Source organism: Petaurus breviceps, unplaced genomic scaffold (assembly GCF_028583685.1).
Source record: "Petaurus breviceps papuanus isolate PSGF00001 unplaced genomic scaffold, PetGlider_PUasm1.0 90535, whole genome shotgun sequence".
Lineage (NCBI taxonomy): Eukaryota > Metazoa > Chordata > Mammalia > Diprotodontia > Petauridae > Petaurus > Petaurus breviceps.
Window position 1 is genome coordinate 2,294,061 of NW_027187270.1, and position 17,761 is coordinate 2,311,821.

At 41.7% G+C, this 17,761-nt stretch overlaps 1 protein-coding gene across 1 annotated transcript in view; it reads right to left on the reverse strand.

Moving 5' to 3' along the window:
* Positions 1–17,761, reverse strand: part of LOC138142143 (gamma-aminobutyric acid receptor subunit gamma-4-like) — a 59,138-nt gene that overhangs the window by 38,494 nt on the left and 2,883 nt on the right. Inside the window, exons 2-3 of the mRNA XM_069063123.1 lie at positions 15,745–15,893; positions 15,082–15,149 (exon numbers count right to left, since the gene is read on the reverse strand). Coding sequence (XP_068919224.1) covers positions 15,082–15,149; positions 15,745–15,893 — 217 coding nt within the window. The remainder of the gene's footprint in view (positions 1–15,081; positions 15,150–15,744; positions 15,894–17,761) is intronic.

Sequence of the window (17,761 nt, forward strand, 5' to 3'; positions counted from 1 at the left end):
ATGGTGACAGAGACTGGACTAGAACCCAGGTTTCCTTGGGAGTTTCAGGGTTAGAAAAGTTTCCTGAGAACCAAGGTCTCCCATTAGGTCTCTGGAGTCTAAGAGTGGAGAAGATCTGAGTTCTAGCCCAGACCCTCAGATTTACTAATCCATGACCTTTTGCTGTAGTAGATGGAGGGCTGAGCTTGTAATAAGCAAGATCTGAATTCAGATCTGGCCTCAGGCACTAACTGACTACAGTGTAAGCCTGGGGAAGTCCCTTACCCTTTATGAGACCCAACTTCCTCCTTTGTAAAATGGGGATAACAATAATAACACCTATTTCATGGGGTTAAGAATGAATTATGAGGGGCGGCCAGGTAGCACAGTGAGTAAGAGCACCGGCTCCAGTGTCGGGATGACCTGGATCAAATCCGGGCTCAGATACTCAGCACCACACCCAGAAACAACTGGCCGTGTAACCTTGAGCAAGTTACTTAACCCCGATTGCTTAAAAAAAAAAGAATGAATTATGAGTGAATTGAAAGCTTTTTAAGAAGTTCTACATTTGTCAAGCTTGACAAAGCTAGACAAAGTCTAGAATTTCAAAGGAAATAATGAAAAAAAAAAGAGTAGGAATGAAGGAGGACTAGTACTTCTACGCCACAAACTCTAAAAATTATAAAGTGGTAATGCTGAAAACTCTTTGGTCTTGGCCAAATAATAGTAACATACATAATGCTAATAATACCAATAATATTTCCATAGCTAAAGTTCACAAAGTGCTTTGCAACACCATGGAGTTGCTTTGAGTGGATCAGACTAGATAAGCAAATATCAGAAACAATCAAATTGTATGGAACCCCGGGTTCTACAACCCTAAGAACATCAACCTCTTGGGTAAGGATTCCCTATTTGACATGAACAGTTGGGAAAATTAGAAAGCAGTCTGGCAAAAAATAGATTCTGGTCTGCATCACATACCCTATGTATTATATACCATATTCTCCCAAATATACACAATATTTATATTAATGTTATTATATCCACAAAATTTTTCAGACAGTAAGGCAAATAGATGGAGGTGCCTTTCTTTCATAACTACGACTAGGGAGAGTATTCCCAAACAAACAAAAAATCTAGGAGATGATAAAAAATGAACTAGACAATTTCTATTACTGGACAGTGTAACACTTTTACACAAACAAAATCAATGCAGCTTTTGATTAAGGAAGATTTTTGCAACAAAGATCTCTGATAAAGGTCTGATAAATAGATAATTAAGGAATTAACATAAATTTATAAGCCCAAGAGCCACTCCTTCAATGGATAAATGATCAAAGGATATGAATAAACAGTTAGTAAAAGACATGCAAACTGTTGACAGCTATGTGAAAAATTATTCCAAATCACTAATAGGGGTAATACAAATCAAAACAACATTGATGTTTTATTGCACACCCAGCAAATCAACAAATATGACAAAAGAGAGGAAGGGCAACTGTTAGAAGGGTTGTAGAAAGAAAGGCAAAAATTATATTGATGGTCTAACCATTCTGGAAAACAATTTCAAATTGTGTTAAGGAAATGACTAAAATGTCCATAGCCTTTTACCCAGATATCCCAATGCTAGAAATATATCCCAAGGAGGTCAAAAAGAGAAAGAATGGTTGTATTTACACCATATTAATCATAGCAACTGTGTGTGTGAGCAAATAATGGGAAATGCAGTAAATGCCCACAGATTGGAGAATGACTAAACAAATTGTGGTACCAAAAGAAATGATTCAGAGAAACATAGGAAGACTTATCATAACTAATGCAAAATAAAATAGAACCAAGAAAACAATATACAATACATTGACAATGTAAATTGAAAGAACATTAAAATGACACTGAATGCTTCATCTTGGCCTTGAGGACAGATGAAGGGTTAGGGGTGGGTAATGCATTTCAAATGTTACATATGGTGTCAGATGCTATGGACTTATCAATAGGGTTTTCCGAACTTTTAAAAAATCTTTCTTATAAGGGAAGGACTTCTAGGTAAGGGAGAAGAAAGGGATCTGTTTGGAAATTTATATCATAGTAAAGAAACAATAAAATTTTTTAAGATTCTATATAACTACCATCTATTATTATTAGCCTCTCTGAGCCTTAGTTTGCTATAGAGTTACTGTGAGAAAAGAACTTTGCAGATCTTAGAGAACTATTTAAATGTGAATTTGTATTATGAAGTCTAAGGAGTTAGATATATAATATATAATGCAAATATTATATTTTGATGCAAATGTCAACCCACCCACATGTGTACCTACATCCCTTTTAAAAGCCAAATCACATTGTCTTCTGCAAAATCCCAGAGCTAATCTGAACACAACAAAAGCACCATGCTAACATCCACTCCCTATGTGACCAAAAGAGTCCTGAAAGGGGAGGAAACTTGACTGCCTCTCACTCAGAGATAATTCAGTGGTGAATTAAGCAGACAAATTGATGTGGGCAGGGACAGAAAGATTGAGGAGAGGGATGGAGCTGTATAAAGCCTTCCCCAGTGCTCATAGGTAGAACTCTAGGATTGTAATAGCTAGTAAAAACAGACAAAAGGAGCCCACTGGCCTCTCTGCCCCTCCTTCGTATAGGAGCTCTCCCTGCAGGATCAAGGGACTCCTTAGTGCTCCTGCAGGGACTGGACTACTGCTGTCAGTTTTAACTTAGAAACCAAAAACCATTTTCCCTAGTTACTTGAACTGTTAAGTCAGCCAGCAGGGCATTTTCTACATTCATGCTGTGTTTAGATTCTAAATTATAAAGTGTTTCAAACAAGGATTTAATTTCTATTTAACAAGATAACAATTGTAAGTTAATTACACATCAACTGATAATGAATGGATCGATTTTTTCCCCCATGGGTTTGACAAGGGGACCCTGAATGCACATCTATTTGGAAGCAGCTGAAATCCTGGGAATTCTGTTTTAAAGAACTGGCTTAATGAGTACACCCTACAATAATTACTGCAGCTAGATGCAGCATTATAGACTTCTTATCGCGACTGGACATGCCAGGACTGTCAGCAATTCCTAGGATGATAATTGCTTGCTAACGAAATACCAATTGTTTCAGACATACTGACATGTTGCTGTTTAAAACAGATCACTAAAACCCAAACTGGTATAGCTGTGTAGGGGAGGATTGTTTCTTGTGGACTGGACAACCAGTGATTAAGTTTCTGGCTCTAAGGGGTCAACACTAAAATCAACTGGGCAACTCAGTACCTGGTTAAAGGCTTACAAAACATGAGGTGTAGATTAAGAACTGGATGGGATCTTAAAGATAATCTACTTCTCAAATTTTACAGATGAGGAAACTGAGGCCCAGAGAGTTGAAACCACTTGTTCAGGGTCCCACAGGTAGGAAGTGGAAGGTCAGGATTTGAGCCTATGTTTTCCTGACTCCAAATTCAGTACTCTTTCTAATGCACCACACTCCTGTCATCTGCCAGAGAGCCCTGGCAAATCCTACATGCCAATAACTTGTGGCCAAAATCACCCAGGTAGGATAGGGCCCTGGTGACATCCCTTCCTTAGGATCCATAAATAGATGAGATGTCTTGGCGAAAAGGGAAAAAAGGACAAATTTGGGCTTTTCAAAAGTAACCTCAGATCCTGCTTTCCTGGGCCCTCAAAAATAGAGCTTTGGGGTTGTCTCCTGGCTAGATTTTTGTTCCCTCTGGCCCTCTATAACTTTCTATTTATTTCCCAATTCTGTAGGCATTTACAGGGGTTCACAACCTCACTCCCTTTACTTGATGGTACCTATTCCAATCCAGGGAAATAAGATAGCATTTCTCAAAATGATATGTTTTAGCTCCTTCTGATTAAAGGTCCCTGATGTCAAAATATTTGATAAAACACATTGTGTTATCTTGTAGAAAATATGGAGAAGTGAAAGCTACATGTTAGTACCATTAGATGGATTTGAAATTGATGGGAAGACTGCTCTAGAAAAGTGAATTCACACATATAAACTATATCAAATAAAGTCTCAGGGAGGGGTAAGGTCTGGGAAGGAGAGAGAAAATTTGGAACTCAAAATTTTCTTAAAAAAGAAGAATGTTGAAATTCTCTTTACATGTAATTGGAAAAAAGAAAATATTATTTTAAAAAAGGAAAGTAAAGTGAATTCAAGTAAACAATCATTTATTAAGCACCCAGGTACTAAGCACTGGAGGGACAAAGGCCCAACAAAATGCCCCTCAAGAATTTTCTCAGTGGTAGGCATGCATAGTGATGAGAGAGAACCAGCCCCTTGAGCCTGCTGCCACTGGATTCCTTTCATGGTCCTACAACCCCCAGCATAGACAAATCTGAGAATAGAGGCAGAATTCTAAGGCCTGGCCCTTTGGTGCATTCTACTTTGCCCTGGAGAGCTCTGATGGTTGGTCTTATCTTCACTTCCTCAAAAGCAATCCAATCAGCTTGAAGCCATAGTATGTCTATGATACCCCAACCCAAAGGCTTGAGCTAATTTGCTATGTAACCTTTAAGCAGCCTGAAAAAAGAAGATACTGGTGCCTCTCGTTACAGCTACTGGCAGTAGCTGCTGTCTTCCTGTCCTCACAGCTCAAGTCTTCTGCCTCCTTCATTGGGGTAACAGCTTCCTGTCTAAGCTCTGTGCCAAGGCAGTTTCTAACTGTGCCTGACGGCACAAAAGTCTGCATATTTCAAAGTTTCCTTTTCTAGCATCACCTTGCTGATTCACTGGGATGTAGGTCCCAGGTGCAGGTACCTCATTTAAAATGGCACCCAAGCCCTTGATTAAACATGATTCACCCATATCAGAGGCATCTCCATTGAAATCTAGTGCAAGTCATCTGAACATGAGACCGTCTGGAAAGATTCCTCCCTCAGGCTGCTTTGCCTGGGGATTCTACAGCCTCACTGCCTTTCTGGAGCAGAAGGACCCAAGGGGATCCTGCCTCTGGGACCCAATGACCTACAGGATGAGTAGTCACTTTGGAGCATCTTAGAGACTTCAGAAAAACACCCATAGGAGAGCAAAATACTTACCCCCCCCAGTCCCAAGAGACTGGATAGAGAAGACAGAATCTCCCTCTCTGGGAGACATATAAGAATTATAAAGAGAAGAGCTCATTCTAACTCGTATTCTTATGGTACTCTGCAATGAAATAGCCATGATGAAGATGATATCTAGCATTTCTATAGCACTTTTTAAGGTTTGCAAAGCACATTACATTCTCTCATCTGATCTTCACAACAACCATGGAAAATAGGTGCTATTATCCCCATTTCACAGATGAAGGAATTGAGGCAGATAGGATTAAATGACTTGCCCAGAGTCACAGCTAGGAAGTGTCTAAGGGCAAATTTGAATTCCGGTCTTCCTGACTCCACATCAGAAACTACAAGGTATATTTTCTCCCCAAAACCCTGTGAAGTAGTTAGTACAATTGTCATTTCATAGATGAGGAAATGAGTCTCGGAGAAATAAATGGACTTGACTACATTTCCATGGATAAAAAGTGTCAGAGTTAGATTTTCTGATGCCTTTTCCAGTTTTCTTTCCCATGGTGTCACTGTCTTCCTTTTTTTCTGGGGCAGGAGGTGGGGGTGGAAGTGGGTAGTTAAGGATCATTCCTGCCTGGAGGCAAGAGGATAGCCCTAGATGACCACTGAAAGTCTCTTTGAACCTTAAGGCTTTCTGGGGGGAAAAGGAACCATTCTTATGTATTCCTAGCATTTGCTATCCCTTAAAATATTGAGAAGAGGTGTCTATCCCAAAACAGCATTTTATGATCAAACTAGTGGGGTGAACAGGGCTAAAAAGAGCAGAGTATCTGCGTATCCCCCTAAAGCCAATTGGACATGGCCTTGAGAAAGAAGTTCCTGCAGGTGAGGTGGGCTGAGGTGGTTTTTAGGTTACTTCTCACTAGATGGAAATTAGCCTAAGGAAGGGGGATATCATCAACTTGGGCTGTCTGGCTCCTAAGACCTTTAACACAAGGGAAGGGCTCAGAAGGTGCTACCAAGGATGAACCTTATAACCCAGTCCTGTCTGATTGCCCAGTCCTTTGGTGAATCTGGTGCCCAAGACCTCAGTCAGCTTACAGCACAGCACAGCACACAGAGCAACAGGAATGCAGACACACAGTGAACCCCCTGGCTCATTGCACACTCCACAGAAATCTCCCCTAGCTCTCTTGTTCTTCCTCTTGTTGACATGCTCAGCTTTGCAGCCACAATATAAAGGCTCAGAGGTCTGGGCTCTCCCTGCTTCTACCTGAAACCTAGGGAAGCCTCAAAATGAGAGAAGCTGGCAAGCCCATTAGGGCCACTGGCAGAAATGACTGTTTTTCTGCTCCCTCAGCTCCACTGACTTGACTCCATGGATCCGGCAAGAGATGGGTTTCTGGAGAGGAATCTCAACTTTGGAGGTTTATCTGGAGGAGGTCTGCCTTACTCCGGAAAACAACCCCAAGGACAAAACACAATTAACAGGGCAAGCATGAAAAAAAGGAGCCACTTAGGTGACAATTGTTCTGGTATTGTGTAACAATCCGCGTTCGCAGCTTGTCTTCCTTCAAACAGCTCTTAACTAATATAGTTCAATTTGGATGATGGATGATAGGCATCCAGTTCCTAGCTCCTAAGAAGGAGACTTTAAATCACATCTTCTTTTCATTTTTTAAAGGGAGCCAAATGAGTTTCCCATCTTGGCATGATTTATCACCTGGAGGTCCAGCGGAGAGCTGTCTATATGGCTCTCCAGCCCTAACTCCTATATCTGAAAGCCTATGATTGTGTGGTGTTCATGCCAACCAGTGTGCCTTGCTGGGAAGCTGGCAGGGCTCTTCCAAGTCTGGAGGGATAGAGGCAGCAGGGTGGCCATAACTGAAGGGCCACTCCCTCTCCAGCACCCTTCCAGCCAGGGCCAGCGCCTCACTTAACCACTTCCCAGCCCCCAGCACTGTGCGCATCCTCACACTTTCACTCCTGTTATGGATGGGGTCAGGATAGCTGGGCTTCAATGGCAGCTAGCCAACTAACCAGTAGTGAGATCTTGAATATAAGTCCCCTTCCCCTCTTCGGGCCTAAAGTCACTCATTTATAAAAGGAAAGAGTTAGTCCAGATCATGTCTAAGTAACCTTCTAGTTCTACATGTCTATGATGTCATCCAATATTTGCCAATGATATCAAAATGCCAGAGGCAGGAATCTATAGATAATTTCTCCCCTGCTCTACCTCTGTACTAATCCAGGCTTGAAGACTCTCTCCAGGTGGGAGATATTAGCAGTGGATCCATATTGGAGGACCCAGCATGTCCTAATCCCCAAGGAGCATGGAGAATGAAATGGTCATTCATTCAGTTACAGAACTGGAGAATGCCAGAGAGACCTCTAAGGTCATCTAGAACTGTGAGGTCCTAGTCAAATAGAAACAGATCCCTGAGGGCTGCATTGTGACTTAGAAAACCATAAATGAGCATTATTCGTGTTGTATTGCATTTTGATTTATTTGGCTAAACATTTCACAATTACATTTTAATCTGGTCTCCAGTCACAGGAATTCTGCAGGCCTAGTAGGCAGAATACAGCCCCAGGCTGTGAGTTTGGCACCTCTGATGTAGACCAATCCATATCTGCAAAACAGTCCTCACCACAAAACCTCAGGAGACTGTCTGCTCTCCTTTGCTTGAAGACCTCCAGTGATGGGGAACCCACTACCTTCCAGTGCAGCTCATTCAGCTTTCATAGAGCTCCATCAAGGACTTTCTTCCTTTTATGGAGCTGAAGCCTGCCTCCCCTGCAGCATCTATCCAATTCTAGTTCTGCCTACGCTGCCAACATCACATGACAATAGCCCTTAGAATCCTGGAAGACAGCAAACATGTCCCCCTGCTGCCACCCTGCCCCCTCAGTCTCTTCTTTTCCAGGCCAAATACCCCCAATTCTTTCAACTGATCATCTTGTGATATGGTTTTCAGCCCAAGTAATTCTGGTGTCCTCATCTGGACATGCTCCAACTTGTCCATTTCTTTCCTAAATCATGGCCTCCAGAACTAGACATAATTCTCCAGATGTGGTCAGCTCAGGGTAGGGGACAGGGGGATTATGACCATCCTCATTCTGGACACTGCATCTATTGCTACATCCCAAGTCTGTATTTGGCTTTGGGCTGCCATGGCATGCTCACCATCTGCAAAACATCTGCTCTTTTTTATATGGATCAGTAACAGCAGAACCTACCTCACAGCGTTGGTGAGAGTATCTGATGAAATAATAATTGCAAAGTGTTTAATATAGTGTGTGGCACATAGTAGGAGCTATATAAATGTTAGCTGTGATTATTATTATAAAATAGCTATCCCCATCCCACCCCCCATGGAACATGCTAATTCAGCAAGTGCATGGAAGCTTGAGGCAGGCCTGTTTCTGGACATATGTGATTGGGGGAGGGTGGCAAGGGGGCACCTTAGTAGGATCCCGGACTTAGTGTTGGAAGGGACCATAGAGGTGATCTGGCTTAAACCCTCTCATTTTATAGATAAGGTAACTAAGTCCAGAGACATGAAGAAAATTGTCCAAGGTCCCAAAGGTGGTAAATGGCAAAGCCATGATTTGAACTCAGGTCTTCTAAAGCCATATCCAACATTCTTTCCCACTGTACCATTCTGCTTCTCAATATAAATTATTATTTATTCACATCTCTTCCATCTTCTACTTACGGAATTAATGCTTTGAGCCCATATGGGACTTTACATTTATGCCCATCAAATTTCATCTTATTAGACTTGGGCCATCATTCTAGGCAGTCAAGATCTATTTGGGTACCAGCCCTTCTGTTCAATGCATTAACAATTCCTCTCAGCTTCCCATAAGCCGGGAATGTGATTAGCCTGGCATCCAAGTCATTGACGAAAAATGGTTAGCAGAACAGGGCCACAGAAAGATCCACCTCCAGTTTAAGACTAGTCACTGTTCTTGGGTTCCAGCTCTCCATCAAATTCTGCAAACACTGTCATTACAGTCTATATCTTACACTATAGCAGCAAAAGCTTTTATTTGGCATCAGAGGACCTCAGCTTGAATTCTTACTCTGTTACTTAATACCTATATAACCTTTAGCAAATCATTTCACCTCTGGGTCTCATCTGTAAAACACAGTAGTAGTTTGACCAGATGTTCATTAAGGTCCCCCAGCTTTAAATTCTATATCATCATATGTTCTCTCCCTCTTGTCTACAAGGATATCACAGGAGACTTTGTCAAATGCCATGCTGAAATTGAGGTATATTACAGCTGTGCCATTCTCCTGATCCCAATCTAGTCACTTTATCAAAAAAGGAAATGAGGTTAGTCTGACAGGACCTCCTCTTGATGAAGCTGCCATGCTGGCTTTGTGTATTTACCACTTTTCCTTTTTCGTGTTCATAAAACATCCATTTTAATAATTCCTCCATCCACCTAGCCATCCAACAAATATTTACTAACCACCCTATGCTAGGCACCATGGTGACCCCAGACATGATTCAGGAGTAGCCTGATAGAGCAGGAAGAAAGGCCTGTTAGTTATTCCCCTTCTCACTTCTTAGTGTTTCTTAAGGCTCATCCCCCCACATCCACACACACAAGAATACAGCTTATGTGTCCCCCAAGATTTAGAGAAGGTACAGTCCCATAGCCCCATGTTGCCTGCTCCCCACATCACCTAGCTGCCCAAGAGGCACTTAGGAAACAGAGTGAATAAAATTCCGGGCCTAGAGTCAGGAAGACCCAAGTTCAAATCTGTCCCCAGACACTTACTAGATTATGACCCTGGGCAAGTCACTTAACCCGTTTGCTCATCTGTAAAATGGGGATAATAATAGTAGCACATAACTCATGGAATATTGAGATCAGGTGAGATAAAATTTATTGAATGCACTGAACAAAGTGCCTGGCACACAGTAGGTGCTATACAAATGCTTATTCCTTCCCCCTGCTCACACTACAATTGGCATCAGTCAAGTCAAAGGGAGCAGAAATGGATAGTCCTAGAGCCAGAACTAGAACTAGCTCTAGAGAATGGCAAATATAGGCATGAGTCTAGGGGAGTTCCATGGGACTCTGCAGTTCAGGTAGCTAGAGGAATGCAAGAGGACAGCTCTTGGGGAGTTGGTATTTTTTTAATAAAAACCCCTCATTTTCTTATATGCAATGCAAATGCAAAGCAATGCAAAGCAGGGGATAACCTCGCCCATTCCCTGCCCCCTTCTCTTCACACCAAGGCTGCCTTATTACCACATATTTTCCCCTACAAAGCCATAATATTCATTGGACCCTCCCTGCACTGGCACGAACAGATTGGATAGGGGCATAGCAATGGGAGGGCCTATAGAATACCAAGTTCCTACCCTGCTCCTTACCCTAGCCTTGTGTAGCCCTGGCTTAACCCAGGTCCCTCTCTCCTAAATATTTGCTTCCCCCCACCCCTATCCCCCAAGTTGGGCCAGAATCTCAGCTTAAGAGAGGATGAAGAAAGAAGCATTAAATCTAGAACTACTTATTCCTTCCCTGGGGGGTCTAGAGAACATGGCAGCATACAGAATGGTTGGTGGCAGGGGTCATAGGATAGATTTCTTTGTACATATTTGTTTGTATATTGTCTCCCCCATTAGATAGTAAGCTCTTTGAGGGTAAGAACTGTCTTTTGCCTCTTTTTGTATCCCCAGGTGCTTAATAAATGTTTATTAATTGATTGACAGGATCATTGGTTTAAAGATAGATTAGACCTTTTAAGAGATCTAGTCCAACCTCCTCATTTAACAAATGAGGAAACTGAGGTCCAGAAAGATTCTGTGATTTACACTAAAGGCACTCAGCTAATAACTAACAGGGGCAAGATTCAAACTCAGGTCCTCTGGGTCCATATCTCACATTCTTTCCACTGCACAATGGAGCTCTGTTTTACACATCACAAAAGTCTTAAGACATCAGAGGAGTTAAATGGGCCTCTTAAGTAGAGAATTAGAAAATATCCTCCTAGAAACTCAGAAGGCACTACCTTCCCTTTGACTTACACCGAGCACACCAGTCACCATACCTGTATGGGGCAGACAGGTCTGAGGTGGAACTGAAAAGAGCCCTGAACTCTGAGTCAGCAGGCCTTGGCTCTACTGGCTTGGCCATGATCCCACTGTGTGATTGCAGGCAAGCCTCTTCCCTTAATTGAAGAAGAGGAAATATAATAGGGACAAATGTAAAATTCTACACAGGTTCAAAACATCAACTTCACAAATGCAGGACAGAAGAAATGTAGCTAGACAACAGCTCATGTAAAATGAAGGAGGCTGGATTCAGTCTCTAAGGTCTCTACCAGATCTGACACTGAATCATGAGCCCTAGGCCATGTAAAATTATTAGTACATGGCATCATGTTATGGAAAAATGGCAATGGAAGGACCTACAGAATGCCATGTTCCTGCCCTGCTCCTTATTCCATCCTTGCATGGTTCCTTCTCTCCTTAACATTCACTTCTCCCCCCTGCCTATACCCCCACCCTAGCTGAACCAGAATCTCAGGGTACCTAGTCCTGAGAGCCAGGAGATTTGGGTTTTAGCTCCTGGGTCTACTCCTAATACCTTAAATCAAGTCCTTTCCCTTCTCTTTGTTTCTGTTTTGTTCTGCTTAAAGTGAGAGGCTTGGACTGATGATCTCTAAGGGTACTTCCAATAGTAATAATGATAGCTAACATTTACCATGTGCCAGGCACTATACTAATTGCTTTCACAATTATTAATCTCATTTTGATCCTTAGAACAACCCTGGGAGGCAGGTGCTATTATGATCCCCATTTTACAAATGAGAAAACTGAGGCAAACAAATTAAGTGACTTGCCTTGAATCACACAGCTAGAGAGTGGATTTGAACTCAAGTCTTCCTGACTCTAGGCTTGACACTCTATCCACTGAACCACCTAGCAGAGTGGGAAGAGGAATTATTAATCTCAAGGAATTCCTAGAACAAATTCCTTGGGCATAATCAATAACCCCAAAGTCTGACTGGCCTTGGCCTCTGGTATGGTATACTGGAAAGAGAGAAACCTGGGTTCAGATTCTGAATTTCCCATTTACTATCTGGGTGACACTGGACAAATCTTTTAACCTCTCTGGATCTCATTTACTTTGCTCGTCAAATAAGTGTCTTTTACTAGATGACTTCTAAGGGCCTTTGTAGCTCTAAATCTACCTTCAATCATATGTTCCATGATCTCTTTTACCAAGGCCCTTCTTTTTCTCCCTTACTAACAGCCTCCTGACTAGTCAGGTCAGAATGACTTTGCTTTTGGTCAAAGGACTTTGTAAGACTTCCAGAACAAGGAGTAAGTATATATTCTTAAAATATAAGAAAGGATAATAAAAAGGGAAGTCCCATTCAAAATAATTACAAAATGCATAAATATCAATCTACCAAAAAGTCAATCCACCAAGATACATTTGAGATAAATATAATTAGACAATATGTTTTAAATAATGACTTGAATAATTGGAAGTATAATGATTGTTCATGGTTGGGCTGTGCCAGTGTAATAAATTGACTTAGGGGTTTGATCTCCTACCAATCAAACTACAGTGGGGGGGGGATATTTTATGAAGCTAGACCAAAAAAAAATAGCAAAATTAATTTGGAGGAACAAAAGGTCTAGAATCTCACAGGAAATAATGGCAAAAAAGTAGGAATAAAGGGGGACCTGAAATTATACTATAAATCAGTAATTATCAAACTTATTTGGTTATGGTTAAAAGTAGAAAAGCAGATCAATGGAATGGACTACATAAAGAAGAACCAGAAACAATCACATTCAATAACTCACTGTTCAACATCCCCCCCCAAAAAAAACATAAATTACTTGGAAAAAACTCTCTATTTAACAAAACCTGCTGGGAAAACTGGAAAGCAATTTGGGAGAAAGTAGGTTTGGACCAGCATCTTACCATAATGAGCTCAAATTATACCACAATAAGCTCAAAATGGATGTAAAACCAAAATATTAATTGCCTTTCTTTGTATGCCCAGTGCTTAGTACAGTGCCTGGAACAAAATAAGTGCTTCTTAAATGCTTGTTGACTTGACATCATTAAAAAAAATAGAAGAGAGTAAGACCCAGTACATGTCAAAGCCATGGCTAGAGAAAGAGTTTTTAACCAAACAAAGGATAGAAGTTGTGTCCAAGATAAAATAGACAATTTCAATGATTTGACATCACACTGTTATGAAACAAATAAAATCAAGGCAGCTAGTACAAGAAGGAAAGTTGTTGATTGGGGAACAAATCTTTTCTGGTAAGGGTTTGGTAGCCAGGACATAAAACCACTCAACAAATATATAATTATATATGCATATTAGTTTATATACAATTATATACATATAAAATCAAATGCATAAATACACATATACCAAAAACCATTCCCCAATACAAAAGTGGTCAAAGGATATGAACAAATATTTCTCAAAATAATTGTCAACTCTTAAGAATCACATGAAAGATGGCTCCAAATTACTAATTATAAGAAAAATGCAAATCAAAACAACTCAGAGGTTTCACCTAACGTCAAGTAAATGGGCAAAGATGGCAAAAGAAGAGACTAATCTTAGAGGGACTATGAAAAATAAGCACACTAATACACTATTGGTAGAGCTGCAAATTGGCCCAACCATCCTAGAAAATGACTAGAATGTTCATACCCTTTGACCCAGAGATTCCACTGCTTGGTATATACCCTAAGGAGGTCAAAGGCAAAAACAAAGATCCTCTATATACCAAAATATTCATGTCAGCTCTTTTTATGGTAGCAAAAAACTGGAAACAACACAATGCCCATTGGATAGGAATGGCTAAACCAGTTGTGGTGCATGAATGTAATGGAATATTATTGTGTCACAAGAAACAATGAATATGAAAAATTCAGAGAAGCTTGGGAAGACAATAAGAAGTTATGCAGAGTGAAGTAAGGAGAACCAGGAAAACCATATACACAGTGACTATAACAATGTAAACTAAAAAACAACCAACAAAATGAATGTTTTGTAATTACAATGACCATGCTTGACCGTAGATTAGAAAGGAGAATATGTACCTCCCTCCCTCCTTTCTTTGCAGAGGTAGAAGATCATGGGTATATAATATTTCATTTGCTTTTGGGTGTTGCTACTGTGTTGATTAGTTTTACTGAACTGATCTTTTCCTCACTTTCTTTGTTGTGCTTTGTTACAAGGGATGTATCACTGGGTAGGAGAGGGGGAGGAATATATTCAGAAATGAAGGTGATACAAAAATACAAAATAACAATAAAAATAAAAAATAAGAAACATGAAAATCCAAAGAAACCAAGAGAATTTCTCCATGTGAACAGTGGTACCATTTCCAGGTTGATTTCAGAAGAAGACTCTTTGGGAGCCACATCTGTTCTCCTCTTTGTATCTCGGGTACTTAACCCAATACTTGGCATAATTAGGTGCCCAATTGAATTGAATTAAGTGCAGGGTCTAAAATAGTTTTTGCTCTGGTTTTTGAGGTGGGCAATGCCAGTGGAGTAGGGGTGTGCTGGAACCGGCCCCCACAAGCTCCCCAGAGCCAACTGTTAAATTTTCAGGATGAATATTTACACCTTAGAATTGACAAGTGATACAAATCAGGGCTTGATTTATTGTTTTGTTGGTTTTTAGACTAAGAAAATAGTGGAGAAAATGTTAATAATTCAGAATAAACATAATGGCATCTTTTAGAGTACATTTTTGGGGGATTTGGGACAGCTGTTTGTTAAACATTTACCAGCACTTACCCTTGAGAAAGACCCTCAAATTTATGTATAGGGTGGCTACTAACAATCAGTAGCTTTGCTTTTTGTGGTATTATTAGGTGGTGGAAGCCAGTTAAAATCACACACACACACACACACACACCACAGGAAACTTCTAGTATGGTTTTAGATACAAAGAGCAGACCAAAGCAACCCCCAAACTTGTTCCCAAGCTTGGGAGCTCTACAAACAGGGGTTCACCAGGCCAGGGAGTCCCCAGCTGGTGCCTTTGCTACTCACCATCTGGATGACAGAAACCGGCCCAATGCTGTTCACATAGATATCAACATCGATATTGGTGGGCTTGACTGCAAGGGGAGCAAGACAAGAGAAGGTAAAATGCCAGCAGTGTCACAGTCAGAAAGGGAGATGGTGGGGAAGGATGACTGCTTATGTGTACTTCAGTCACCATATGGGTCCCTCAAATATTCAAGTTGGAAAACATACTTACTTGAATGTAAGCACATTCTATGTGTAAGACACTGTGGACACAAAAATACAAAGCAACATCTCTGCTCCCAAATCACTTGCATTCTTCTAGGAAAGCCAGTTTGTACTCTGAAAAGTGACTATACAACATACCCCAGATGAATGGGGGGGGTGGATTTGGGAAGGGAAGGCACAGGCAGCTGGGGGCAGCAGGTGGGGTGGGAGTGGAAATCATGATGGGCTTCTCATAGAAGGTGGTGCTCGGCTTGGACTTGAAGGTGCCCTTTTGGTCTGGAAGATCTGCCTTAGGGCCCAGTCTACTGATTGGTGACTTTTTGCCTGCCAGCACTCAGGCCCTGTTCTCCCTTTCACTCTCTTGGGCTGTTCTTAGCCAATCTTACAACCATTTGGGAAGTTTCTCTCTCCCCCCACTCTGGTCTAAGGAAAAAGAACAGGTTCTTCTCTGGTACTTACTTCCAATGTCAGGCCTCAGCTTGCTGTCATAGTCCTTCAGAAGAGTATTCAAGATCTGGGTGGCATCGGTCTCTTGTGCCCTGGGAGTCAGGACCCAGGTCTTGTTGACACCAAGATAATCATAGTCATACTCCTCCGCACTGTCAGTACTAGGGTCCAGAAACACAGGGTGAGAAAAGGGTCCTTCCCTAAGATCTCCCAAATCCCCTTCCCGGTAACGATCTGCCTTTCTTTAGCCCCAGAGGTATCTTCTAGTGATTGTATGCAAAATGGCTTTTACGCTAGCAAGTGGCTTCCAAAGTTAGGGCGCTCACTGGTAATTGTTGCTATAGTAGCAAGAACTAAGCCTACTTGGCAAAAGGAAAAGACAAATGACCAGAAGGTGATTCTGGACACACAGTACCTTCCTTCTCCTGACTGCCTTCTACAGTTTGAACCGTGACGTTCTCTCACACTTTCCACTGCGCCACAGCCGGGGCCAAGACTACCAGGCTTTGGCATGACTGACTACTCCAGCTTCTAAAGAAGCAGACACCTTAGGGACTCACTTGTTCTTTCCAAGGAAGAAAGCCTCCAGAAGCCTCCCTCTGACAAGACTAGGAGGCTAGATAAAGGTTTTGCAAACTCGGAAAGGGAGTTTGGAGATAAAAGAACAAGGCAAAGGCAAATATTTAGGCAGCAGCCCCAGATGAATATGACCTTCTGAGGCCTCTAGGGAGAGTCAAAATAAAACAAAATTTAGTTTATTGGTAATTGATAAGAATCCCATAAGCATTTAATAGATGCCTACTATGTACAAGGAACTGGTGACATGCTATTCCCTGCCCTCAAGGGGGAATTTAGCATATAAGGGAAACCAGGGCTAACTTCCCACAGGAAATGGTATTTGAAGAGAGTCCTGTCACCAGCCTGTGGCAGAGGTGAGCAGGGAGCCTGTGCAGTGGAACAGAGGCAAAGTAATCTGGGAAGAGGAGCTGGGGATGCTGGGAGAATGATTTTCTCATGGTACCTGCACAGCTGGTATAGTGGACACCTGGTAAAGATTTGACTCCAGCTATACTGAGGGGCCAATGTGCAGCTCAGAAGGGGAGAGGGTTGTAATTTTCATAGCAAAAGGAGGGGGGGAAGAGGGGAGAAGTATTAATGGATCAGGGTAGATGTGGTTGGCTTTCATAGGAGGGTGGGCTTGTGACCCATCTTCCCATCCCATGATTGGTTACCTATATTCCCCTTGAGGTCATTACTGCAACCCCTGATGGGATAGCCCTATTTGAGAGACCACTGCTCTAGTCTATCAGTAAAGAAGGAAAAGAGGCCCCTTGTTGAGAAAGAGGGAGCCTAGGGGCTCGATGAAAGATGAAGAGAATTGGAATAGCTACTGTGGAGAACCTCATATAGAAAGAACTGTCGATTCTTAAATTTTCAATTTTTTATTTGAAATCTTCACCTTTATGATACTAAAGGTCTTTTCCAATACCTCATCATGACTTGGAAGTAAGCCTGGGTAAAGGAAGGCTAATCCACCACAAGGAAGACCTGGAAAAGCTTACCCAGCTGGGAAGGGTACAGCTATTGGTTTGGCCACACACCATGCTTGTTGTGGCTGGCAGACCAGCCTGGTGAAATGTGATGGGGGCTCAGCAGCAGCAGATCAGTTACCAGGGGATGAAGGGTTGGGGTCAGAACTACTCACAAGGATGATCTCCCAAGGCATTGCAAGGCTTTTGTTCTACATTGCTAGAAGGGTGCCCTCACTGATAAATTATGACTCTTTGGAAGTAGGTGTCACTCATATCTTGGAGGGATCTGTTCTCTCCATCATCCTATTCTTTTATTAGTAAAAAGCAGTAATTAACCAGCTCGTGTACATTATCTTGGAGATATCAGTCACTGGTGGAGGTCTACCCCATTTGGTGGCAGATAGCAGAACTGCAGGCCTAGACTGGCATGAGGAAATTAGCGGCTGCTGGGGTAACCACTTTGCAAACCCAACCTATTTCAGTTATGGAAAACTGAA